Source organism: Solanum pennellii, chromosome 9 (genome assembly GCF_001406875.1).
Source record: "Solanum pennellii chromosome 9, SPENNV200".
Classification (NCBI taxonomy): domain Eukaryota; kingdom Viridiplantae; phylum Streptophyta; class Magnoliopsida; order Solanales; family Solanaceae; genus Solanum; species Solanum pennellii.
This window is the reverse complement of record NC_028645.1, coordinates 74,827,175-74,853,133: the sequence shown is the minus strand read 5'-3', so window position 1 is coordinate 74,853,133 and position 25,959 is coordinate 74,827,175. Positions and strand designations below refer to the sequence as shown.

General features: G+C 32.6%; 6 protein-coding genes across 8 annotated transcripts; 4 read left to right on the top strand and 2 right to left on the bottom strand.

Moving 5' to 3' along the window:
* Positions 1-4,851: 4,851 nt before the first annotated feature.
* LOC107030393 (putative F-box protein At3g16210) lies at positions 4,852-5,625 on the top strand. Its single transcript, XM_015231681.1, has one exon. The coding sequence runs from the start codon at positions 4,852-4,854 to the stop codon at positions 5,623-5,625; it is 774 nt and encodes a 257-aa protein (XP_015087167.1).
* Positions 5,626-7,434: 1,809 nt separating this feature from the next.
* LOC107030999 lies at positions 7,435-7,938 on the bottom strand. Its single transcript, XM_015232200.1, has 2 exons — positions 7,890-7,938; positions 7,435-7,628 (listed from the first exon to the last, which is right to left on the bottom strand). Exons 1-2 carry the CDS (start codon positions 7,936-7,938, stop codon positions 7,435-7,437), a joined length of 243 nt encoding a protein of 80 aa, XP_015087686.1.
* A 948-nt stretch (positions 7,939-8,886) lies between these two features.
* LOC107030391 (SH3 domain-containing protein C23A1.17-like) lies at positions 8,887-10,691 on the bottom strand. The gene is made up of 4 exons (XM_015231680.2): positions 10,298-10,691; positions 10,175-10,201; positions 9,700-9,840; positions 8,887-9,277 (listed from the first exon to the last, which is right to left on the bottom strand). Exons 1-4 carry the CDS (start codon positions 10,641-10,643, stop codon positions 9,027-9,029), a joined length of 765 nt encoding a protein of 254 aa, XP_015087166.2. The 5' UTR covers positions 10,644-10,691; the 3' UTR covers positions 8,887-9,026.
* A 1,134-nt stretch (positions 10,692-11,825) lies between these two features.
* LOC107030605 (protein YLS3-like) lies at positions 11,826-12,997 on the top strand. The gene is made up of 3 exons (XM_015231871.1): positions 11,826-12,207; positions 12,507-12,617; positions 12,723-12,997. The coding sequence occupies exons 1-3, from the start codon at positions 11,886-11,888 to the stop codon at positions 12,848-12,850; spliced, it is 561 nt and encodes a 186-aa protein (XP_015087357.1). The 5' UTR covers positions 11,826-11,885; the 3' UTR covers positions 12,851-12,997.
* A 1,428-nt stretch (positions 12,998-14,425) lies between these two features.
* LOC107030736 (non-specific lipid-transfer protein-like protein At2g13820) lies at positions 14,426-15,473 on the top strand. 3 transcript variants are annotated; one of them, XM_015231995.1, is made up of 3 exons: positions 14,426-14,787; positions 14,980-15,060; positions 15,265-15,473. In XM_015231995.1, the coding sequence occupies exons 1-3, from the start codon at positions 14,463-14,465 to the stop codon at positions 15,375-15,377; spliced, it is 519 nt and encodes a 172-aa protein (XP_015087481.1). In that variant the 5' UTR covers positions 14,426-14,462; the 3' UTR covers positions 15,378-15,473. The 3 variants fall into 3 exon arrangements, with proteins under 3 accessions (XP_015087481.1, XP_015087480.1, XP_015087482.1); XM_015231994.2 differs by having other exon boundaries at positions 14,442-14,787; positions 15,262-15,473; XM_015231996.2 differs by lacking the exon at positions 14,980-15,060 and having other exon boundaries at positions 14,442-14,787.
* An 8,408-nt stretch (positions 15,474-23,881) lies between these two features.
* On the top strand, positions 23,882-25,477 carry LOC107029198 (non-specific lipid-transfer protein-like protein At5g64080). The gene is made up of 3 exons (XM_015230550.2): positions 23,882-24,206; positions 25,012-25,056; positions 25,182-25,477. The coding sequence occupies exons 1-3, from the start codon at positions 23,894-23,896 to the stop codon at positions 25,292-25,294; spliced, it is 471 nt and encodes a 156-aa protein (XP_015086036.1). The 5' UTR covers positions 23,882-23,893; the 3' UTR covers positions 25,295-25,477.
* The last annotated feature ends 482 nt before the right edge of the window (positions 25,478-25,959 follow it).

Below are 25,959 nucleotides of genomic sequence, written 5' to 3'. Positions count from 1 at the left end.
AAGGTTATCTCCTTTAACCCCCAAGTAATTGAATTATTAATATTAATCCACTAACTTTATAATTATAAGCATGAATAGTCCAAAACGCCCTTTTACAAACTTTAACAGAAATCCGACCCAGTCTGGGTTACGCAACCTGTGACGGTCCGTCATGGCTGTGACGGTCCGTCCTGCAGGTCCGTCACAAAGTTCAGAGAGTTAATTCTGTGGAAAGATTTGTGACGGTCCGTCGTGCCTGCGACGGTCCGTCCTGCCATTCCGTCACGAAGTTCAGAGAGTCGATTTCAGTACCCAAATTTCAGAATTCTAAGTGTTTTGGAACGAGACCCCCTCGACGGTCCGTCGTGCCCATGACGGTCCGTCGTGGGATCCGTCGATCCTGACAGTTTTTCCCAGAATAACTCTAATGCTCAAAACGACTAAACAGGTCGTTACAGACTTATGACTATTTTCGACTAGCTTAATTTGAAGAATATGAAACAAAACATGCTCTTAATAAAAGTAATATCTTAAGCTACAAAAAATATGTCTATTGACATAGATTTGTTATCCTTCATGTACCAGGTCATTGTTGAGCTTTTTTGAGTTGTCTAGATTGGACTCATATTTAACTTTTTAATGTTCGAGAATATTTCTTTAACATGAGACTAGACTCCAACGTTTTGATCTACTTGTATTTTTATATAATGCAACAATTAGACATACATATTTTTGAAAAAGTCATAAAGTGATATTGCTGAAACATCTAGAAGGACCTTCAGAGCAGCAGTTTAATGAGTAATGAATAAGGGTCAACAATATTATTTTGCTATGACAATTTCAAATTTATTTATCTCCTTCGTTTGACTTCAGACAAGTAGATTGTCTCTAAGAAAATTTATTTATGATGTTGTGGTTTTCATTTTTAACGGCCTTAATTTATTTATAACTGATATTGATTATAAAAAATTTTCACATAATTTCTTTCTCACAGAGAGTTACTCTAACAATAAAATTATCATATTCTGTATTTTTCATGTACAAAATAATAGAGAAAATGATGCTTAATCGCTACATAAAAGTATCACTCAGTTTTAACAAGACAATTATATCATCAAACATAATTAGAGCTGTCAATATGGGCTAGCTCACCCCATCAGAGCTAACCCATACAGACTGACAGTTTACGAGCCAGGCCGGGCTAGCCTATTTTTGACGTGGGCCCGAAAATGACCGGCCCAACGCACATGTACGTGGGCTATAGGCTTGTCGGGCCAATCCACCTTTTAAAAAATTATATTTTTTGAATTATTAAATTAAATTATAAATTATAGTTTAAAAATACTATCATAAATATCGACAAAACAATATGATATGATGCTAATGTTACTACTTGTTAATCAAATCTACAAACAAAATTAGGGATAATTTCAGAGACCTCTCTCCAGGTTTCGCTCTATAACACTCACCTCCCTTGTGTTTACAATATTACGTTTACCTCCCTTATTTTTATTTTCGTGTAACCATTCTTTGAATCTATTTAAAATAAATATAAATCAATATAGATTTGACAATTTTACCCTTATATATGCAAGTTTAGATCTAATTTTCAACGATTTATCTCTATTTGTTGGATCATGTTACTTCTTCACTCGTCAAAATGTTTAACTAGAACAAAATCTGATCGTTCTTATCAAATTTCTCTCTTGAGGAGTTTATTTTTATCTTCTAGTTGAATAAATTGTTGCTGTAAAATGATGGGTTATTGTAGAAAAAAAATCTACGTGAATTGATAAAGGTGAAATGGATATTAAAAGTTAATATTTTGTGAAAATGGTGAATCAGGTCAAGTGAAGATTTTGATCTTTGTTTGATTAAAAAAGAATATGTATTTGTGCTGATTAATTTTTAAAATATTTGATAAATAAGTTATTTTATATAATATACATTAATATGAAGAAATTAATATAAAAAGAGTAAAATTGTCAAATCTAAATTAATTTATATTTATTTTAAATAGATCTAAAGAATGATTACAAGTAAATGAAAATAAGGGAGGTAGACGTAATATCGTAAACCACAGGGGAGATCAGTGTTATAGAGCGAAACTTGGAGGAGGTCTCTGAAATTATCCCATAAAATTATCTTTATAGTATTTATTAAGTTTTTTTCCAAGAAAAAGTATAAATATCTAAATAGAAATATTAACCTAATTCTTTTGAGTTTGGACTCTCTTTAATTTTAAATTTTAATATTATATTATATTATATTTTTTAATTAATTTTTATTGGCCCACGGGCTGGCCCTACCTATATTTCTCCAGCCCCAAAAATCAACAGGTTTATTCGGGTCGCGCTAAAAAGCTCTTTTCTTAAATGGTCTCCAAAAATCTTAGCCCGACCCTATTAAATCTCGGGTTAGGCCAGATCGGCCCAACGAGCCTAACCAATATTGATGATTCTAAACATAATATTATGATAAATTATGTAAAAGATAAAAATGATTAGCTATCAAGATATGTTTAATCATTCACTATATATTTACTATCTATTTACATTCAAATTATTTAATTTATGTTGAAATGTTCTTGAAACCTATTAAAATTTACACTCTTTTTTGTTTTTTTATAATAATAATCGATTATTGGAAAGGTTGTTAAAAAGTTTAGAAAGATTATTTCATGCCCGTGCGAAGTGTGAGTAAATTATCTAATATGAATATACATTTTAATTGTATGTGAAATGTAAAAAGACACGTGTGTTTACTTCTTCAATTTTATATAAGTTTAAGTGTCTACTTGTAAATATTTAAATTTGAAAAATATGAATATACTTAAAAGGATAAATTACTTATATACACATCTTTATTTTTCATAATTTCTATTATTCCCTATCATTTAAAAATATTTCTAAGATCCCTCTTTTTCCTTTCAAACCCATTGTTCCAGATACATAAAGTTATACACGTTTTTCTTTCTATTTTTACTCCTTATTTCACTCCCTCAACCTCTTCCTATTTTCACTCTATCTCTTCCTATTTTCACTCCCTCAATCTTTACTTCCTTCATTTTCAATTTTCAGATTTAATTTTCTCTATTTTCAGTAATATCTCTCCACAATTTTTTTCAAAAAAACTCAAGTTTTCGTTTTACAATTTTTTCCCCAAAGAATTACCGGATTCTCCTCCATTTTCACCTTCACAATATACATAAGGGAAAGGTAAAAGAGATGATGTATTTATCCTGCAAAAAAAATCAGTTTTAGGCGATCCTCTTTTGCTAGTGAAACTACATTATGAAATGAAAATAAGTAGTCTCTACCAGATGTATCATTTTATCATGTATCAAGTGTTACTATGTATCTTCTAGGGTTATTCAAATTTAGAAGAATATATTTCCGTACACAATATTAAATTATATTCGTGATACATTTGTGAGCGAAGAAATCGAGGAAGGACACATGCTCGAGCTTTAAATCTATTGTTTTACAAATTTTCAAAATCCCTATTTTTTGCGCATTAAATTAATGCATCAACGCATTAGATTAATGTATCTCACGCATCAGATTAATGTATCATGTATAAAATGTATTGTATCTTACTTAACCATTCATGTATCAGCGCTTATTTTAGTTATGATACGTAAATTCAAATTTATACTAAATGTATCTGATACATAACAATGACCAAATAATAATGTATCGATCTCAAACAATTACTATAATTTATTTTTAAAAAAAATTTAAGTCTTCAAATTTATACTAGATATATCTTATACATAACAATTACCAAACAATAATCTATCGATCTCAAACTTAAAATCTTATGGGTAACACTTACTCATTTAATATATCTAGTAAAAATATAATATTTATCAATTCAATCGAAAGGATCTTCATGATCTCAAACAAAAGAACATACATAAATAATAATATATCATGCACTAATTTTTTAGTTATGATACGTAAATTTCAATTTATACTAAATGTATGTGTAACATAACAATTGCAAAATAATAATGTATTGATCTCAAACCTAAAATTTTATGGGCAACACTTTCTTATTTAGTGTACCTAGTAGTATTACAACACTTATCAATTTAAATTGAAAGGATCTTCATGATGTATCTTCTCAAAAAATTTGATAATTTTTAATCAAAATTGAAAGAATCTTCAATGAACTAGGAGAATAATTTTGAAATTCAAAATTTTTGTCAATTTTGAATGAAAATGGAAAGGATTCTTCAATGACTGGAGAAGAATTTAGAATCTCAAAATTTTCGATAATCTTGAATAAAAAAGCGAAAAGATATTCAATGAACTTGAAGATTTACAAAAGAAATCGTTTGTCCAACAACAATTCCATACAATCCATAACTCATCCCGCTTTTCAAAATTTCGACAAACTTTTTTATGAAACAGAGAGAACGATGAACAAGAAGAAGAAATTTAATTTTTTGATTTTTTTGGATTGTTACACTATAGGATTTTGATTTCTTGATAATAATTTGGAATGGAATAACGTAATTTGTGGAATCTTAATTTAATTTTCAGTTTTCCCCCTTAATTAGTGGAACAAATGGATACTATGAGATTTTAAATTAATTTTATTACAGCTTTTTTTTCCTTAATAAGTGCAACAGATTGATACATAATGTAATGTATCCGGATCCTTAATTGAAATGTCTAAAAAATATGGGATTTATGTAATTATAAAAATAATAGGAATAGAAGGTAATTTAGGTTTTACACTATGATATTTATGTAAGTTATACTAATTAAAATACATATTTATGTATTATGCCTTGTTTTAATCTGGAATTTCTCCCCTTATATTAAACCCTAAACCTTCCAAACAGTCTCCGAAAATTCATCAATGGCTAATGCCAATAACTTCCCTACTGATATCACCATTAATATACTCCTAAATCTTCCTAGGAAATCACTTGTAAGGTTCAAATCCGCTTGCAAATCATGGCATTCTCTGATTGAAGATGATCAATTCACGAAGCACTATTATTACCTGAACCAAATCATGAAGGCCTTGAAAACGGAACGAGACTACTCGATTGACGACACGATTATTGATCCTCCTTCCCTAATCAGTCATCAATTGACCATAAAATTCATCAATTCTAACATTAATGGAGTTTTTCTTCTAGTTGTACCATTGCCTGACAAAATCCTTTTCTGGAACCCGGAGAACCTCAGTGAATCAGCATCAATCTCCCGGGGTCCAAATACAACACCGTTTTCTCTAGGAGAACGAATTTATCTCGCTAAATTTGCGTTACCTTTCAGAGCTAAACCTTCTAATCCTTCTTGGAATAAGATAGACTATCTGGAAGTTTCCAGTATGAATAAGAAGAATGAGTCGTGGAAAAAAATGTTAAGAGTCGAAGAACCAGGTTCTGTTTTTCTAAAAAAGGGTAAAGGTAATACTAAAGATTTTTTGTTTTTCAGGAGCGATAAAAATGGATTTGTGGTGATTTATGATTCGAAGACTCGAGAATTGAATGAATTTGGTGATGAAATAATCAAATCCAAACGGAAATTGAAAGAATTCGGAATTGCTGGGACTCAAGTTTCACTTTTGATTGATCGAACATATGCAGAGGCTTTAATTTCTTCTTATGATACTCTGTATTAGAAGTTTAATTATTTTTCTGTTTCTTTTTTTAACTCATTGTAGTTAACTTTTCTTTTGTGTCGATAGATTAAAAAGTATTATATATTGTTTGATTAGTATTTTACTTGATTTGTTGAATTGTTTTATACTCATTCCATTGTTTCACTATGAAGACTTAGATTTGTTTAATTAATAACGCAAGTGTTTTCATAGACTAATCCTCGTTATTGAGAATACATTGATACTCGTATTCATATTACACTTGGTTGCATTTTTTATGCAGATTTAGTATTGAGATTATTTTAATATATTGTATTTGTATTTTAGAGACTCTTGTAATTGTTGTTCATCTTGTATTTTAAACATACTTTGAACAAAATTTTGAATATCTTTGTATTTATGGAAAGTTGTGATTTTATGAAAGGTGACGACCTTTCTGAAAGATTGTGACTTTTCCAAAGGTTTGTGACTTTTTCGGTAAGGCACAATAAGAATCTTTTCGCACTGCCCTTTGTTTTTCTATAAATTAAGGGATTTTCTCTCATTTTAATATAGAATTTATGGACTTCTTCTTCAACTACTAAATCTAGTATTCGAAGTGCACTTTACTGCGGTTGAGTGATTCGCTGACACCGGAGTTTTTGGTATCTATACTCTGGTGATTGAGATCATTTTACCCTGGGAGGTCATATTCCAAATCAAACTTCGGATACTAGAGGGGAATAATTTCCTTAAGGGGACACTGTGAGTTCAGTGGACTTGATCTTTTTCCTATTAAAATTTTTCCAGATTATGGTACGTATTTTACAAATTTTAGATTTGTGAATTAATTTCAGTTCTTCTATTTTTTTTGTTCTTCATTAGTTCATTAAACTTGGTAACTTCGTGTTTCTGCAAAGTTTTTTGGAATCAGTAAGATTCTTTAGACACATATTAACAACAATTCTTCTTTAAGAAAAATATTTCATATATTTTTTTAAATATGTTTCAGATTTTAGTTTCGCTACTAGTTTTAATTTTCTAGTTGTAAAAATGTTTTTAAACTTTATTGTCTTACAAAGATGTACAAAATTTTGTTCTAAGTATGTTTGAAATACAAGATGAACAACAATATTTATGACACTATATCCTAAATATATATTAGTTTATTCGGCATTTACGACTATGAGACTTTATTTCATGATATATTAACATTATGTTGGTATCATTGTTGTATTATATTGTTTTATTACTATACCTACAATGTTTGATTTGATTGTTAGTTAAAATGTATTGTACTGTATTGTTAAATTTAGTTGTTACCTAACAATGAAAATCCCTAGGGAACAACTAATTTGGTGTGTTTCAATTGTTACTTAATTTTTTTTTTCAATATATCTTTATATAATATTTCAAAATCTATTTTACCCTTTACCTTAATTATTTAAATCGATCTAGTCAAACCTCTTACCTTAAGGATATTTTAGTAAACTTACAAATTACTACAATACGATATAGTCAAACCATACAATTAAAATATTATTAAACACAATAAATAATACAGTCTAACCAAACATTGTATCTATCATACAATACAGTACAATACAATACATTATGAAACAATGGGTAATAATGATCCAAACAAAGTACGAGCGTTTTTTACATTTACTTTTTCACTTAATAACTGAAAATGAAAATTTAAACTGAAATGAACAAAAGAAGGGGACGCTATAATGGAAATTAGGATTAACCAAACCCCAAAATATGAAGTACATTATTATTTTGATATCCAAAATTCCATGTAGAAATACTAAAAGTTTAAAAAGATATAAAGAAAATAGAAAAGTGTGACTAGCAAGGATAATCACAAGCACAAAATGGACCTTCAAACCCAATTTGATCAATGCATTGACCACCACCTCTTGGTCCAAATTTTTTCTTGCAAAATGGCAAACATTTTGGCTCAACTTTGCCATGGTCACACAATATTTCTGGATGTATTTGGTAGCAAGTTTTTGATTCAACTGATGGAATCATTGTTCCAACTGCAAATTAACAAAAAGAGTCAAAGAATGAGTATTCATGGTTGGAAATCTCAGACAAATATACTTTATCGCAAGTACTTATATATGAAATTCTCATAAATTGAGGCGTGTCAAAAGACACTTTTCTTAAAGATATATATTTCATCCGATATGAGTATTTTAATGATTCAACAGGCATAAAATTAGTAATCAGAAACTAACAATAGCGCGCATTGATCGATGTTAGAATTGTAAAGAAATAAACTAAAGATTTTTTAGTACCAAAAAATAGAGCAACAACGATAAGGACACAAGTCAAAAGCTTTGCCATTATTCTTTCTAGAGATAATATAATTATGAATGTATAGTCTTAGGTAGAGTGTATGTATTTCTTTGCTCTTTGAATGATCAAGCTAACAAAGAGTGTGATTTTCTAGCTTCTAAAATAGCTAATAGAGTGAGATAAAATCAAATTCTTAATGATTAAATTTTGAAAATAATTTAAAATATATAATTAGATTCTAAAAGATAATTTGTTAATTGCTACCTTATATGATTGTTATATCTTGTTTTCAAATTCTTCATTGTCTTGATGTGATTTTCAAATGAATATAATTCCGACCCCTTACTGGTTATACTATAACATGGAAAAATATTGTTAAATATCTCAAAATAAGGTTTATATCCATGAAATATTCCTACATTTAATTAGCAATTATGGTCTTGCCATAATTTTGATATTTCTTTCCTTAAATAACATTGACTATTTTCTAACCTTACTTTTCTTTTAAACTGAACATATATTTGGTTATTATTCCTATTAATAATTGGCAGATTCTTCTTAATTAGTTATGATAATCCTTTGGCAGTTTGGCTGTTGGAAACTTTTTGACTATTAATGATTTTACGGCTTTCTTTTCTTTTTGTGTATTATATTTACTCCAATTGAGTTGGTCAGAAATACAATAATATATATTCAATATACAATATTATACAAAATTTGTAAAAGGTATATGCTCATGTACAATAATATACAATTCTATACACTATTTTAAACAATTCAAAATTTCGTTAAACATCAACAATTGATTTCTCTCATATGACAAGATAGAATCTCCTAAAAATTAGATCTAGTGATGGACTATCATCCCTAACAAACGAGACATCATGAATCACAACAATATTTGGTTGGAAAATATTTTGAAAGTTAAATTAACCAAAAATAGTCTATAGCAAAATATTTACTACAATAATCAAAATCTCCGTAATCATAGAAAACTTGTGTAATAAAAAATTATGATGTAAATCAAAAGTCTAAACATGACAAATTTCCTTTGATGGCTGCAGTAGCTTACGTATTTTTAGTGCATGACATAACCTTTGTAATACAAAAATTACAATAGTGGAATCGGACACTAACTAAAACAATATTAATGATTTGTCAACAAATAAAGTTACAAGTGCAACAAGCATTAGCATAAAAGGGGATGAGAATGAAGAAATATAAGAAGATGCTGAAGTGTTTTGGGGTTTTTGAAGCGTCGTCTTTGGTAGTAAGGAAGGTTTTGGTGGAGATGCCGCTGTCGTCGTCGGTTTTTCAATGGTTGGTTCATCATCTTCTATAGATGGTGGATCAACTTCTGGTGTTGGTTCTGCTGATGCTTTGCCAACTGAAGTAAACAATTAAGTTGTGCCAATTCAGTAACAAATTAAAACTGTGTAAAAGTTAAAACATATTAGCATGACTAAAGTTGTATTCTAATTATTCCTTCTGTCCGACCACTATTGACTTCGACATAAGAATTAAGGAATGTAAATGACCAAATTACCCTTATTAAATATATATAAGTCATCTAAATAGTATGTTCTAATCTATTTGTGCTCAATTGTGTAGAATTCTTAATTTCTTTTGTTAGGTCTGCATGAATTTCATCATTTTAAGATGAAGAAAAAAGAGTCTGGCATATATACTCCTCTTTTGTTTCGTTACATAAGTGACTCACATATACCCTTATCATTACCAAAATGGCAAAATTGAGGGTATATCATGCCTTTTTGTCCCCCTAATATGAATATAGTTGGTCAGAATTACCTCGTGAACCATGAGGAGCAAGAGAAGGAGGAAAAGCAGCAGCACGTTGGTGGTGAGGAGGATGAGCAGGAACGTGATGGTGGTGATGGTGAGGAGGAGGAACAGGAACAGGAGCAGGTGGTGGCGCGAACAAAGCCGGACCTGCCATGTTAAATTAAATAGCAAGTTTCTCTTGTTAATTGAAAGAGAAAAAAAAAGAACTTATTTCAATGAAGTAAAGAGAGAATTTGCAACATTATATTGGTTACCCTCATTTGGGTTAATTCGTCTTGTGACTATAAATTATTTCATTAAGGGTAAAAATAGAATTTTAAAGTTTGTTTCTAACTATAGAAATGCGTGATCCACAGTCATTTTAAGACAGACTAAAACGAATAGAATGTCACATCATTGAAACAGAATAAATAATAATTTGAGATTGAAACTTAGTTGATACTAATAGGTTCAATTGCATGCATTGAAAGCTTTAATGTACCTGGAGATGGAAGAGGAACTCCAGAAGCTGCAAAAGTAAACAAATGAAAAAAAAATTGAGAAAATTTGTTCATAATTAAAACATAATATACCAGAAAGCACGAATCCATGAATAAGTACTTACCACTGCACTGGACGGGGACACCACTATTACAAGCTTTAGGAAGTGAAAGTGCCAGAGTACGAATAAACGGTATCGAGACAGGAACATTCCCAGTAACAATAAGACATATACAATCAATGCTATCACTCATTGATGATTTGAGTGAATTGCAACAATCTTCAGTTGGTGAAGAGCCATTTCCACTGCTTCCAGTAAGGTAATTTAAACAAGGAGTGAAAGTACTAATTATTGAACTTGTACATGCTGTGTTTATTTGACAATTTACAACTTTGAATGTTGAAAAACTTAGCACAAGAGTTAGCAAAATAATGTCATGTACTGATTTAGAAACTTTCAAATTTTCCATCTGTTTGATCTCTTCTTTTATGTGATTTGAATGAGGTTAATTTTTCAAATGTTGATGTGAATGCATAATTGGTAATGATTTTATGGTTTATATTTACATTGTTTGGAAAAATTTCAGTTGGAGGAGTAAATGGTAGATTTGAAAAATGTGGCTTGGAGTTAAACCTCTTTGACTCTTAGTCTAAAAGTTGGCTTTACCATTTTTTGATGTTAATAAAAAGATTTGGTGTCCAAGTTAGGTAGGACAGTTATACTGCTTATAGTATCTTCAAATTTCAATCTTCCAATCTAGAACCTCATATTGGACTTTTATTTGGTTCACATCTTTAATTTGCACACACTTCAAAAATGTGTTTTTGCTTTACGGTGAATTTTTAATAAATGCAATACATTTAGAAAAAAGACCTATTCGAGATCAAGATCAAGACTATACAGGTCATATTATAATCGATCCTTGATAAACGAAGAATCGGACCCTCAAAACCCTGTGTACTGCAACCAAACACGCACCAATCGACGTTTATAAAAAATTCAAGCAACAAAGATTCACATTGCTCTTATGATTTTGTAAGACCAAAAATGGTTTCCCTTATTTTGCTTGTTTTGAATTTATCTGCCAATAGAAAATGTAGAACACCTATAGTTTTTTTAAAAAATACTTTTTTTTGTAATATTAATATAAGATGTTTTAATAGATTCCCTAAGTTACTTTTTTGTTTTTTAATATTTCATTCAAATTCATACCGCGTAGGACCACATTGAAAACACTGTATAGTAAGGATTTTCATTATCTAGAGGTCTAACTTGAGAACTCTATTTAAAAAGAAACAGTTTTATCCACTGCACCACATCTTTGATTGCTGACTAAGGTATTATTGTTATTTTTTCTTGTTTTAAAATTTTTTAGCCTACAATTTAAGAAGATCAAACAAAAAATACAAACAAACATAAGAACTAGGCATTATGTTGAGAGGAGTAATCTAGACCATATAACCCAATACCCTACTTAAGTTACACTTGTCAATGTTACAAACCAAGTCTAATTTTCTATTAAAGTGTTTAGTTATGAAATTATACATTTTTTTTCCTTATTAGTTTGAGTTGGCCAACCAAACTACCTATCATTTCTTGTTGTTTAGTGCATAGACTTTATGTATTTAAATCACAACTTTTTTTCTCCTTCAGCACTCAAAACTTGTAAATTCTCAACCAACAAACTCAAACTTCTCTAAACTTAAAGAAAATGGCATCCAAAGTCATGAATATTCTATCTCTAATCATAGTTATAATTGCCCTATTTTGGAATAAGGGTGAAGCTCAATCAAATTGTATGACTACATTAGTTGGATTAGCACCATGTATGAATTATGTTACTGGAAATTCATCCACTCCATCTTCAACTTGCTGTACAGCCCTGTCTAGTGTTGTTCAATCCAATCCTCAATGCCTTTGCTCTTTGGTTAATGGAGGTGGTTCTGGTCTTGGAATTGCTATAAATCAAACTCTTGCTCTAGCCTTACCTGCTGCTTGTAATGTACAAACTCCTCCACTTAGTCGATGCAATGGTAAAGTTTCAATCTTTAATCTTTTACGCTAAATTGTCAGAGTACTAGATGCGGAATCTAGGATTTCTAGAACATGATTGAACGTCGAAAGAATGAAAAAAAAAATGTATTTAATTGGAATGGATGCATCATTCAGTGTTTTTTCTAATAGCTTTAAACGAAATGGTCACATACTTTTCTTGATATCAGAGCAGACAGAGGTTCTAAGAAAAAGAATCAGGCGAGTTACTATTAGAAGTTAAACTCATCTAATAAGTAATAACTCTCTATTTATTTGTTTTTGCATTTGCAAAAAGCAGCAGCAAATGGACCAAGTGCTTCAGTTCCAGCAAGTTCACCGTCAGGTTCCCCTGCTCCAACTGGTTCATCTGATGAAACACCAGAAATCCCAGCAACTCCATCAGGATCAGGTAATTCCCGCGAAAACAAAAAGGACGAAAACAGAAAAAGAATTAATTTTTATCTATTTATGTGATGTTATATATAAGTAATATCTTATGCTAATATATTTGCAGGTTCAACAGGGTCCAAGACAGATACTTCAAGAAATGGATCATCAAATGCAGGAAGCAGCAGCAACATCAAAATTTCTTTTACTTTAATGGGATTTGTACTCTTCATTGTATCAAGTGTTTTGGCTTAGCTTGATTGGAGTTCAATTTTCTGTCTCTTTCTAGCTCAAGGAGACTCATTTTTTTTGCTATTGAAACATTGTTGTTGTTTATGTCACCCTTTTTTTTGGGTCTAGTGTGATTTGTTGCAATTTAGTAGCTATTTCTTTTTTGATTTATGCTTGGAGAGCTTGTGTACCATCATTTGTTTTGAAATAATTATCTCTTTAATCAATCGTAAACGAACTATGTTTTTCCTTTACCTCTCTGTAGGAGCTTTCACTCTTTTTGCTCCTTAGGTGAGTCGAACGGCCACAGTGAAAGTGTTAAAAAATGACAAAAGTCTCACATCGATGACTAATGAGATGGGTGGACTCCTTATAAGGCTTGAACAATCCTCCTTCCTTTTGAGCTAGCTTTTGGAGTGTGAGTTAAGCCTAAAACCTAATTTGACAGTGGATTATGGAGAATCGAACTCTCACGAACAATGTAAAAATTCAGATGATTAATCAACTAAACTATTAAGATTTACCTTGGTCCATTTCAATTTACCAAGGTGGTTCTCTATGTACAAGGATTAACCTCTTATTTAAGGTTACTTAAGTTTATATTAAAGATATAGTAAAATACAGACATTGTATAACATAAGCAATCAAGTTTAAAACTTGCTTATATGAATTGAATAGCGGTTTTTTGTTTGTGGATGTTAGTTCTAACACGAGCGTGGAATGATCTATTAATAGTTTAACTTGAGATACTTATAGATCTATAACAGTGAGGATGTAGGTGGAAGACCACATCTGTTAGTTGGGAAGATGTAGTGATGAACTGAGGAAGAATGAGGTCAAGTTTGAGCTTCTCTTGAACAAAGTCTCGATATGGTTTGTTCTCTCATGAAATATGGGATTAGAGACTAAATGTATAGTTGCTGTATTGTCGCAAAACAACCATGTCAATCATTGCACAAAAATTAAGTGTAAGAATATTAGATGTCTTTTCCGGTTGTAAGATTACTTTTAAGTGAAAGTATCAAAAAAAACTCGAGATTTTTATTATTGCAAAAGAAAGGCAAAAAGGACAAAGAAAACTAACAACCACGATCATTGACACTTCCATTGAAGTTGTATACATTTATCCGCACTTGATATTTACATGATACTATAGTTAATTAGTTTAATAAGGGGCAAATACATATTAATAATCATGGTTAATAATCTGCAGATGATATTCATCTATTGACTTGAACATTGAATACGAGTAAATTTTTACCATAAATTGATAATCTGCAATCTTTCTGTATCAATTAGACCACCTATTTATTACCTGACCAACTACAAAATGGAACATATATTTTTTTGATTGCCACATCTCTTTTCTTGTTGCAACCAAGACTAGCTGTTCCATATTTTATACTACTCCCAGGTCCCACATCATTTGAACACAACCAAACTTTCTTCAATTGTCTTCAACTAGTTATTGATATCGACTATGAAAAGTTATAGTACCTCAATTTGTTAAAGTTGGTCAGCTAAAATATCAACAACGTAAACGTTGTCTCTTGTTCCCTAGTTCCATTATAAATTCAAAGTACACTAATGCTATAGTTCCACACCTTTGATCAACTTGCCAGCTAGCATTCACTAGATGGATTCAAAAAGAATTGAGATTGGTCTAACTCTGACTTTGGTGCTCGTGTTCATGCAATTGGATGGAGTCAGAGCACAATCAGGTTGCACCACTGCACTAGTGAGCTTGTCTCCGTGTCTAAATTATGTTACTGGAAACACAACAACTCCCTCGACATCTTGTTGCTTACAGCTATCAAGGGTTGTTGCATCACAGCCACGATGCCTTTGCTCTGTTCTAAATGGTGGTGGCTCCTCTTTTGGTGTTTCTATTAACCAAACTCAGGCTATTGCACTTCCTAGTGCATGCAATGTACAAACTCCTCCTGTTAGCCGCTGCAACGGTATGGATATATATGCTTACAAAAGAATACTTTTACACTATTACGTCATTCAAAAGATAACTAAAACAGGCTATAATAAGTGGAACTAGTCACCTTATTAGTAAAAACTACATTTAAGTTGTCGATGTATACAAGTTAAATCCACTTAAATCTTCAACATCGCTATGACATCACTACTTTTCTACTTGACAGCCGGTGCAAATGGACCAGCAGCTTCGCCTGCTGATAGTCCTCCAGCGGACCCTTCTAAAGGATCAACCGACATTCCTTTAGGTTAGCTCCCGTTTGATCATAGATTTTGAAGTTGAAACTTGAAAAATTGGGTACATTTCAAAATCTAATTAAATTTCATGGTCACACAGTTATTTGAAGATAAATTTTTAAAATCTACAAAACGCTAACTGGATTTCATTTCCACACTTTGAAATTTTTTATTCAGGCACTGACCATTTTAATTAATCCATGGAAAAAAAGCAGGAACAGGGTCAAAGGCCAGTGGTGGTGGCACATCTAATGGAAGCATTGTGGAACTCACAGCTACTTGGATATTCATTGTTGCATTCACTGCTTTTGCATCAAATTTCTTTTAGATTTTATGCAGTTTATCCCAAAGTTGTAGTACCAAGTTATTGTGTATTGTGTCAACACTTACTATTGAGTTATTCATTGGAGTCTTGGATAGTCAATTCTCGTTCGTTTTAACTTAACCTCAAAAACTAGCTCATGCAGTAATAATTACTTAAGACGTACCATACTAAAGAAGTGAAATTCCACCTCCCTTATCAATGTGGGACTCGACTAGAGATATGAGCGTGGACAATATACTATAAACAGTGGCGGACCCAGGATTTTCGTTCAAGAGGTTCGAAAAGTCTTTCGAAATGGGCCTTTGAATTTTTTTGGGTTTAAAATCACACTTTTGGCACGTTTTAAAATAAAAAATGCTTAAAAAACAGAACTGGTTTTCTTGAACAAAAATAAACTGAAACTATAAAGAAAAATAAATAAATGTTGAAGCAAGGATTTGAACCTAGGCGTGCAATTTAATATTCAAAGGTCTTACCATTGAGCCATTTATTTTTATTTGTTATTAAGGGAGTTCAAAATATATGCATCTACAGAAATATAGAAAATTAGCTTATATATATCGTGTATTTTTTTTTGCCGAGGGTGTTCAGGTGAACACCCTGGACCCAACATGGGTCCGCCCCTGACTATAAGTGTCTTAATGTTGTTCATCTTGTTTCCTAACATACTTAGAACAAAATTTTGAAGAACTTTGTAAGACAACAAAGTTTAAGAACATTTTTATAACTGAAAAATTAAAAATAGTAGAGAAACTAGAATCAGAAATAGATTACAAAAAATATACAAAAATATTTTTCTTAAAGAAGAATTATTGTTAATCTGTGTTCAAAGAATCTACTGATTCCAACAAACTTGTGAAAACACGAAGTTATCAAAGTTTAATGAACTAGTGAATAACAGAAGAACATAAATTAATTCACAAATTAAAATTTGTAACACATACCAGAATCTGAAAAAACAGAAAGAAGATCATGTCCATTGAATAGGGATGGCAATGGGGCGGGGCGGATGCGGGGCGGGGTGGGTTTAAGGCTACGTGGGGCGGGGCGGGTTTAAGGTTGTGCTGGACGGGTTGAAGTGGGTTCTTTTTAAATTAATGTGGAGCGGGGCGGGTTGCGGGTATATGTGATTTCATGTGGGTTCAAACGTAATTTTAACTTTTTACATGTTATAAGAGTGATATAACATTATTTATTAAAATAATTTCTTGACGTAAACTATTTTGAATGTCTAAGAAACTAAAAAGAAGAAAAAATTATCACACTACTTGGATTTAATATTTTGTTATTACATCAAATGTAACCAATTCAAATCCACCAAAAAAATGTTGTTGGCATATTAAAAGAGTTGTAAAACATTGTAATGTTAAAATAATGTTATAACATGTTAATGTTAGCGATTTACAACTAACAAAATTTTAATTTATTGAGTTAAACTTACTAAGCCTATTATTTGAAATGCTTTTTACAAAATATCTGAGATGGGGCAGGGCAGGTTGAAAACAACAAAATATGTTATGTAGGGCAAAGCGAGGCGGGTTGAGATCTTAGCGGTTTTAAGTGGGTTTGCCCTGCAATCGCCTCGCCACGCTGCGATAAATGCACAGTGTCCCCTTAAGGAAATTATTTCCCTCTAGTATTCGAGGTTTGATTTGGAATATGACCTCCCAGGATAAAATGATCTCAATCACCAGCGTATTGATACCCAAAACGCTGGTATCAGCGAGCCACTCAACGGTATTAATGTACACTTTGAATAATAGATTTAGTAGTACAAGAAGAAGTCCAGAAATTTTATATATTTAAAATGAGAGGAGATCTCTCAATTTATAGAAAACAAAGGATAGTGCGAAAAGGTTCTTATTATGCCTTACCAGAAAAATCACAAACCTTTGGAAAAGTAACAGTCTTTTGAAAAGGTTGTCACCTTTCATAAAAGTCACAACTTTCCATAATGTTAGCGGAAACGTGAAACTAAAGAACAAGGAAGAACAACAATATTTAACGTGGTTCGGATCAAAATGATCCTACGTCCACCAAAGAACAACTGCACCAATATTTATTTCACTATACAAAGAATATAAGTGAAATACTACAAGAGAGAGAACACAATGCCTTAGAAGATAAGAAGGCAAGTGAAAGGATGATTTGAAAATGAATTAAGAGCTACCTATTTATAGGAATAAATTCATCCTATTGATGTCATCCATGACATCACTATGTGTCAAAATTGTCAAGGTTAAGATAGCAAACCATTTTATGGTTTGCCTAACTTTCACCTACCAAGATACAATCTTTGACTTGTATTTTGTACTAATTATCTTCCTACCAAATATTCATATTAATTCATCTTCCATTTAGTTTGATTCCACAAGAACCAAAACCAACTCTTTCAATCTCCACCTTGGTTTGTGTTCCAAGCATGCGTATAAACAACTCCGGCCAAAACTTCTAAGCTTACTGGGCAATCCCATTGTAAGAAACAAGAAGAATCAAACCTTTGTTGAACATACCAGCTCCACCTAGCAGTTGTTCTCTTAGAGTTGCATCATACTCCCGCCAAGTCCTTGCAGTGTGCAAACTTGGCAAGCGGGACTATTTTGGTCAACATGTCTGCAGCGTTATCGTCTGTGATAACCTTCTCAACCTTGATAGCTCCCTTTTCTACGACATCTCGAATAAAATGAAATCTGACATCAATGTGTTTGGTGCGCTCATGAAATCTTTGATTTTTAATCAAATGAATAGCACTTTGACTATCACATTTTAGAATTGATTTAAGCTGAGCTGAACTCAATTCTGCCACCAAACCTTTCAACCAGATAGCTTCTTTCACTGCCTCCGTTGCTGCCATATATTCTGCCTCTGTTGTAGACAAAGCGACAATCGACTGTAAAGTCGATTTCCAACTAACGGCACTGCCAACGAGAGTAAAGATGTATCCAGTTGTGGACCTCCTTCGATCAAGATCCCCTGCATAGTCAGAATCAACATAACCGAGAATTGAAATACCTTCACTTTTCCGAAAGGTTAGGCCAACATCAGGAGCTCCTTTGAGATATCTCAATATCCACTTGACAGCTTCCCAATGCCTTTTTCCTGGATTTGCCATGTACTTGCTTACTACACTTACAGATTGGGCAATATCTGGACGTGTGCATACCATAGCATACATAATGCTACCAACTGCACTCGCATAAGGAACCTTTGACATATGCTCCACCTCATCCATAGATTGAGGCATTTGTAACTCTGAAAGCTTGAAATGAGAAGCTAAAGGTGTACTTACAGGCTTGCTCATATCCATATTGAATCTTTCAAGAACTTTTCGGATGTACCTCTTCTGAGAAAGATGTACAACACCATTTTCTCTTGAAATTTCCATTCCAAGGATTTTCTTTGCAACTCCTAGATCCTTCATGTCAAATTCCTTGCTCAACAGTTTCTTCAAAATATTTATCTCTGTGATGTTGTTAGCAGCAATAAGCATATCATCAACATACAACAAAAGATAAATCATAGAGTTACCAGACATCTTCTTGTGATACACACAACTATCAAATGCACTCCTCGAAAATCCATGTGTAGTCATGAATGCATCAAACCTCTTGTACCACTGTCTAGGGGATTGCTTCAAACCATACAAAGACTTCTTCAGTTGGCATACATGGTCTTCTTTTCCTTCAGCTAGGAAACCTTCAGGCTGATCCATATAGATTGTCTCTTCTAGATCACCATGTAAAAAAGCAGTTTTGACATCAAGCTGTTGAAGCTCTAAATCAAATTGTGCAACCAATGCTAGCAGCACGCGAATTGAGCTATGTTTCACGACTGGAGAAAAGATCTCATTGTAGTCAATTCCCTCCTTCTGACTGAAACCCTTTGCAACCAATCTCGCCTTGAACCTAGCAGCTTCCACTTCTGGAATACCTTCTTTCTTTTTGTAGACCCATTTGCATCCAACTGTCCTCATCCCCTTTGGCCTTTTAACTAAGACCCATGTCTCATTTCTGTGAAGAGACTCCATCTCTTCCATCATGGCCAACTGCCATTGTGCAGCATCTTTGCAAGAAGTTGCTTCAATATACGAAGAGGGCTCGAGATCCTTAATCTCTTCTTCTGCAGCTACGAACGCTTGTGCAATCAGATTTTCTTGCTCTATAAGACGTTCCGGTTTCCGTATCCGCCTTTTGTCCCTTCCCTTCGCAATTGTGTATGGTTCATTGGAAGCAAGTTCTTCTGCATCTTTTGACTCATCACTTTGAGTCTCTTGATCCCGTTTCTTGGTAAGCTCCACCGGTAGCTCCACCTGCTCGTTGTTCTCGTTTCTAGATAACTCCATAGAAACTTTACGAGGATCAAGTATAGAGGATTCATCAAAGGTAACATCTCTACTAACTACAAATTTGAGTAAAGACAAACACCATAGTTTGTACCCTTTTACTCCATCAACATACCCTACGAATATGGCCTTTTTAGCCCTTGGTTCAAGCTTACCTTCATTAACATGATAATAAGTTGGACACCCAAATATTCGCAAGTATGAATAGTTAGAGGGTTCACCTGACCAGACCTCATTCGGAGTCTTAAAGTCAATCGCTGATGCTGGAGACCGATTGACAATATGAGAAGCAGTATGAACTGCTTCAGCCCAAAATACTTTGGACATCTTAGCTTGTAAGAGCATACAACGAGCCTTCTCAAGAAGAGTTCTGTTCATTCTCTCGGCAACTCCATTCTGCTGTGGTGTGTGCCTGACCGTCTTATGCCTTGCGATCCCATGAACCTTGCAGAAATCATTGAACTCTTCACTGCAAAACTCCAAGCCATTGTCCGTGCGAAGATACTTGATTTTCCTCTCAATTTGATTTTCAACCAAAATCTTCCACTCTTTAAATGCTTCAAAAGCATCACCTTTTGTCTTCAGGAAACGCACCCAAACCTTTCGTGAAAAATCATCAATGAATGTGAGAAGATACCTCTTTCCTCCCTTTGATGGAAGCTTAGAGGGACCCCATAAATCTGAATGGATGTAGTCTAGCACCCCTCCCGTCTTGTGCTTGCCAGTGCTGAAGCTGACCTTTTTCTGCTTCCCTAAGACGCAGTGCTCACAAAATTCAAGTGTGCTGATCTTCTCACCATTCAAAAGGTTGCGGTTGCTCAACATCTCCAATCCTCGTGCGCTCATATGGCCTAGTCTCATGTGCCATAATTTTGCCTTGTCATCATTAGATAACTGCACTGTAGATGCATTTACAGAGCCAATAATGGTGCTTCCCGCAAGTGTGTAGAGGCCATCCTCCAGCTTGGCCTTCAACATGACTAAAGACCCTTTAGTCACTTTCATAGTTCCTCCTTCACTCATGTACTTATAGCCTTGTTTATCTAAAGTACCCAGGGAGATCAAATTCTTCTTTAGATCAGGAACATGACGGACTTCTGTAATAGTCCTCATGATTCCATCATGGCAGCGAACATGAACTGAACCAATGCCAACTATTTTACAAGTTGCATTATTGCCCATTAATACAGTTCCTCTGCTTGTTTCATAGCTGCTGAACCAATCTTTTCGGAATGTCATATGCAGAGTACAACCAGAGTCTAAGATCCATTTGTTGTCATAGACTCCATTATTGCATGATGTTGTTAGTACATAATCATCATCATTATCATGTACTTTCTCAACAATGGATGCACTCGCCTTTTCTTTGGACTTCGACATAGGGCAATCTCGTTCAAAGTGCCCCTTCTTGTGACAGCCCCAACACTCCGCATTCTTTTTGTTCACACGAGACTTTGATCTGTACTTCGATTTGCTCCTTCCCTTTTGGCTAGTACGACCTCTTACAAAGAGTCCACTAGCTTCGTCACTTTTGTCTCCTTCAAAATGCATCCGCACATCACAAGAGTTTAGTGCTTGCCGCACTTGCTCAAGTTTAATAGGTTGTTTGCTATACATCATTGAATTCTCAATATCACGATATTTTGAAGTCAATGAAAATAGTAAAGAACATGCAAGTGTCTCCTCGTCCTTTTTAATTCCAGCAGTTTGTAAGTCCATCACAAGTTTATTGAACGCATCTAGATGGTCTTGCAACAAAGTACCTGAATCCATCTTAAATGTATGAAGACGCCGTTGTAACAACATCCTTGTTGTCACTGACTGGTCCTGGTAAAGCCCTTCCAGCTTTTCCCATAACTCTTTGGCCGTCTCTTCGGTACTTGTACTCACTTCACAAAGTACGTTAGGTGCAAGGGACAGTTGGATTGCACTCAATGCATCTCCTTCAATCTTTTCCTTGTCGGAATCCGATATCTTATCGGGGTACTTTCCGTCAATAGCATGGATTGAACCTTCCCTCCGCAGTAACGCTATCATCTGGATTTTCCAGATATTGAAGTTGTTGCGCCCACTAAATCTATCAATTTCAAACTTCATGGAACTCATTTTTTTTTTACTTGTTCTTCCTTTTCTACTACAATGTATTTGGAACTACAGAAAACCAAAGTAATCCTTTTCTGATGTGGAAGTTCAGACTGTGCTGCAACCACAGAGCATACTCAGACAGAACCTTGCTCTGATACCAATTGTTAGCGGAAACGTGAAACTAAAGAACAAGGAAGAACAACAATATTTAACGTGGTTCGGATCAAAATGATCCTACGTCCACCAAAGAACAACTGCACCAATATTTATTTCACTATACAAAGAATATAAGTGAAATACTACAAGAGAGAGAACACAATGCCTTAGAAGGTGAGAAGGCAAGTGAAAGGATGATTTGAAAATGAATTAAGAGCTACCTATTTATAGGAATAAATTCATCCTATTGATGTCATCCATGACATCACTATGTGTCAAAATTGTCAAGGTTAAGATAGCAAACCATTTTATGGTTTGCCTAACTTTCACCTACCAAGATACAATCTTTGACTTGTATTTTGTACTAATTATCTTCCTACCAAATATTCATATTAATTCATCTTCCATTTAGTTTGATTCCACAAGAACCAAAACCAACTCTTTCACATAAAAATCACAACTTTTCATAAAAATCGCAATTTCATAAAAGTCACAATCTTTCATAAAAATCGTAACTCTTCATTTTATATTCTCACTTTTTAAAGTCCAACACTTGACAACAACAGGTAAATCAAGAATTGCGTTGAGCCTGCTAAGATACCAATAAGAAAATTGACAAGAGTCTAAAGCAAAGAGAATATGAAGGATGGCAGTTGATAAAAATGAATTAGATCTATTCAAACCATGTTGTTTGTTTTCAATTTAATCGTCCTATGTAAAAATACTTCACTCATTTCCAAAGAAATATATATTCATCTCTGTGTTGCTCCATTTTTATGAGAGTTGCATTTTTCTGAACTTAACCCAAAGTTTAAGTTAATGACAAGTTTTTATAGTCACACATATGTTATGGTGTATTTCAAATTACAACTTTCAAAACTAAACAAATATTCTGATATATTTAAAATCATAAAATTCCAAAAGTGTTACTATGTTATTTTTCAAACTGTGTCTAATTCACTTCATTAAAATGAGGGGTATATTATATGGTCCAAGAGAAACGTTGGGTTATTTAATTTGCATTGTTTTTGCATAGTACTATAAAATTTCTTGAAAGACATTCATATTTCTTTTCATCCCTTTCTAGTCACTTTCACCCTTATGCTTCTTTGATGTCTCGATCGAATCCAAAACCTTAAGGTGAAGGGTTTTTATCATTCGACTATTCGAGCACTCCTCTGTCAAGACATTCTTATTAGTCCTTTCACTCTAAGGGAAAAAAGAGAGCAATTGGAAGCCCTGAGCAGTAAGCTATGTGTTGTGTGTCCTGAGAAACGCCGGACCATATGTAACTTTGTCGTGTATTTCTAGAAAATCAGAGTTTGAACTCGTGACCTCTGGATAACGTGAAAATAACTTTATCAATTACATCAAGGCTCCCCTTTTTTAAAAAAAAGTACATATTAATTAAACAATTTAGAAGTCATCCATGTGACGTGGATACCAAAAACCGCTCGAATGCTTATCTTCACTTAATATAAAAATCCCCCAAAGATGATCAAATTAATTACTCTCTCCGTCTCATTTTATATGTTAATCCCTTTTTATAAATAGCTTAACCACAATACTTGTTATTTTATAAAATTTATGCAGAAATTATCATATTTTACCTATTATATCCTTGATAGAGTGGTTAATTAATATTGAAATGTATTCATCATTTATTATAAAGTTGACTTAAGAAAACATTAAATAAGGATAGAAGAATAAAATTAAATAATTTCTTAATGCAAGTACAAAGTAAAAATGTGACATATAAAATGGGACGGAAAGAGTAATACTAATGTATACTACGTAATTATCAAGTAGGAAAAGTAGTTAACCAACATTCACAACAAAGCCTTAATTTAATTTTCCACGTCATTTTCCATATATATATATATATATAAATATTGCTTCTCCCATAACTAATCCATTCCAAAACCATATAACAATAATGCAAATATTATTAACAAGTAGTACAATAGTTTCAGCACTAGCAATACTTCTTTCATTGTTTTTACATGTGAGTTCTCAATCAGAAGATTGCCAACAAGTTATCGTTGGTTTAGCACCTTGCTTACAATACATACAAGGAAATGCTACAACTCCATCGTCAGGTTGTTGCACACAGCTTGCTACTATAGTCAAGACGCGACCGCGATGCGTGTGTCATGTTTTTAGTGGTGTTAATGTCAATCAAACACTGGCTATGGCTCTTCCTAAAGCTTGTAATGTTCATATCACTCCTTCTCTTGCACTATGTCAAGGTACACCTAAGTTTATCAATTATTATTTCTTCCATTTTGTATATGGATGTTATAGTACCCTATGTACTTGTCTTTTCTATTATCCAAGTGATTTTTAGATGTCTTTTGTGGAACATGAGAGTGTAAACTAACAATCACGTGTTAAAAGAGAAGGTCCTGCTGTTTGAACTTGACGCAAATTTTATTAGTTTTCTCTCGAATTATTGACAGTCTTAAAAATATTTCTCTATTTGACTAATTAAATTTAAATACACTTCTGATACACACTCTTCTCTCAGAAAGTCATTAAACTTTGAATTTTAACTTAAATGTTACTCAACTATGCACTATTTTCTTAGAAAGTCACTCAACTTTGAATTTTAACTCAAAAGTCATTCAACTATGAATATTTTACTTACAAAGTCACCCAATCTATTTAGGTGACTTTGTAAGTAAAACATCATAATTGAGTGACTTTTGGGTTAAATTCAAAGTTGAGTGACTAATGACTTTCTAATAAAAGAGTACATAATTGAGTGACTTTTGATTTAAAATTCAAAGTTGAATGACTTTTTGAGAAATAAAAGAATACATAATTGAGTGATTTTTGAGTTAAGATTCAAAGTTGAGTGACTTTTTGAGAAAAAAAACATATAATTGAGTGACTTTTGAGTTAAAATTCAAAATTGAGTGACTTTCTGAGAGAAAAATACATAGTTGAGTAACCATACGAGATATTATGGTCATTTCTAATGTTGGTTTTCATTTCTAATGATGGTGAACTATCATTGTGTGACATGTTTTAATGTAAATATAAACATTTCAGCTACTTCCCCAGCTGGTTCTCCACTCTCTTCATCCACTCCTCCAGGTACAAATACTAACAAATCTTGATCTTGTAATAACTCCACATTGTTCATCTTCTTTAATTTAAGCACAAATTTTATAATGGTCATGTATAATTATTATAAACTTGTGGGGTTGACATATATGCAGGAGAGAGATCAAGAACTTCACAAAGTGAGGATTCATCAAGAGGATACTCATTGAAGCTCCCATGTTACTCTCTTTTATTTACCCTTGTTATACCCACTTTCTCATTGTTCTAACACCATCGAAACTCAAAAGCGCGTGTAAAAAGTCAAAAGGATCAATAATGTTCTTACTTACCTTTTAATGTGATTCAAACTTTCAACCTACTGAGTCAATGTACAAATGGTACAACTATACACACGCTTTGTGGTTTGATTCTTTGCATCTTTCAAACAATAGAATCGGAGTTCATAGTTCAGTTCGGATAATTTTTTCTAGATTTTCATCGCTTCAATTTTTATCTATTTATTAATTTAAAGATATGACAATAATATATTTTCAAATACATATTAGATTGACTATATTTCAAAGATAACACTATCAAATCAATTAATTATATATACTCTCTAAAGAAAGAAGGAAAATTGTTCGTATAACCAAGTTTTATATTATATGTAATTTCCTCTAAAAAAAAATCATATGCATTGAATTTAACCATTTTTCAAGGAATATAATAAAACTTAATACAATGATCTGCGTTTGTTTTGTTTTTTTCTTTGCAAAATATTAAACAGTTATGATTTACTCGGATATCGTGATGGTAATTGAATTAATAATAATTAAAGAACTATCAATATACGTTATGACGTAATGGTGAATTGCTTCGATTTTAGTCAGATATTTTAGATTTGAACTTTGGGTATGAGAAAAATTTATTGAAAATGTCAAATTAAAAATAATA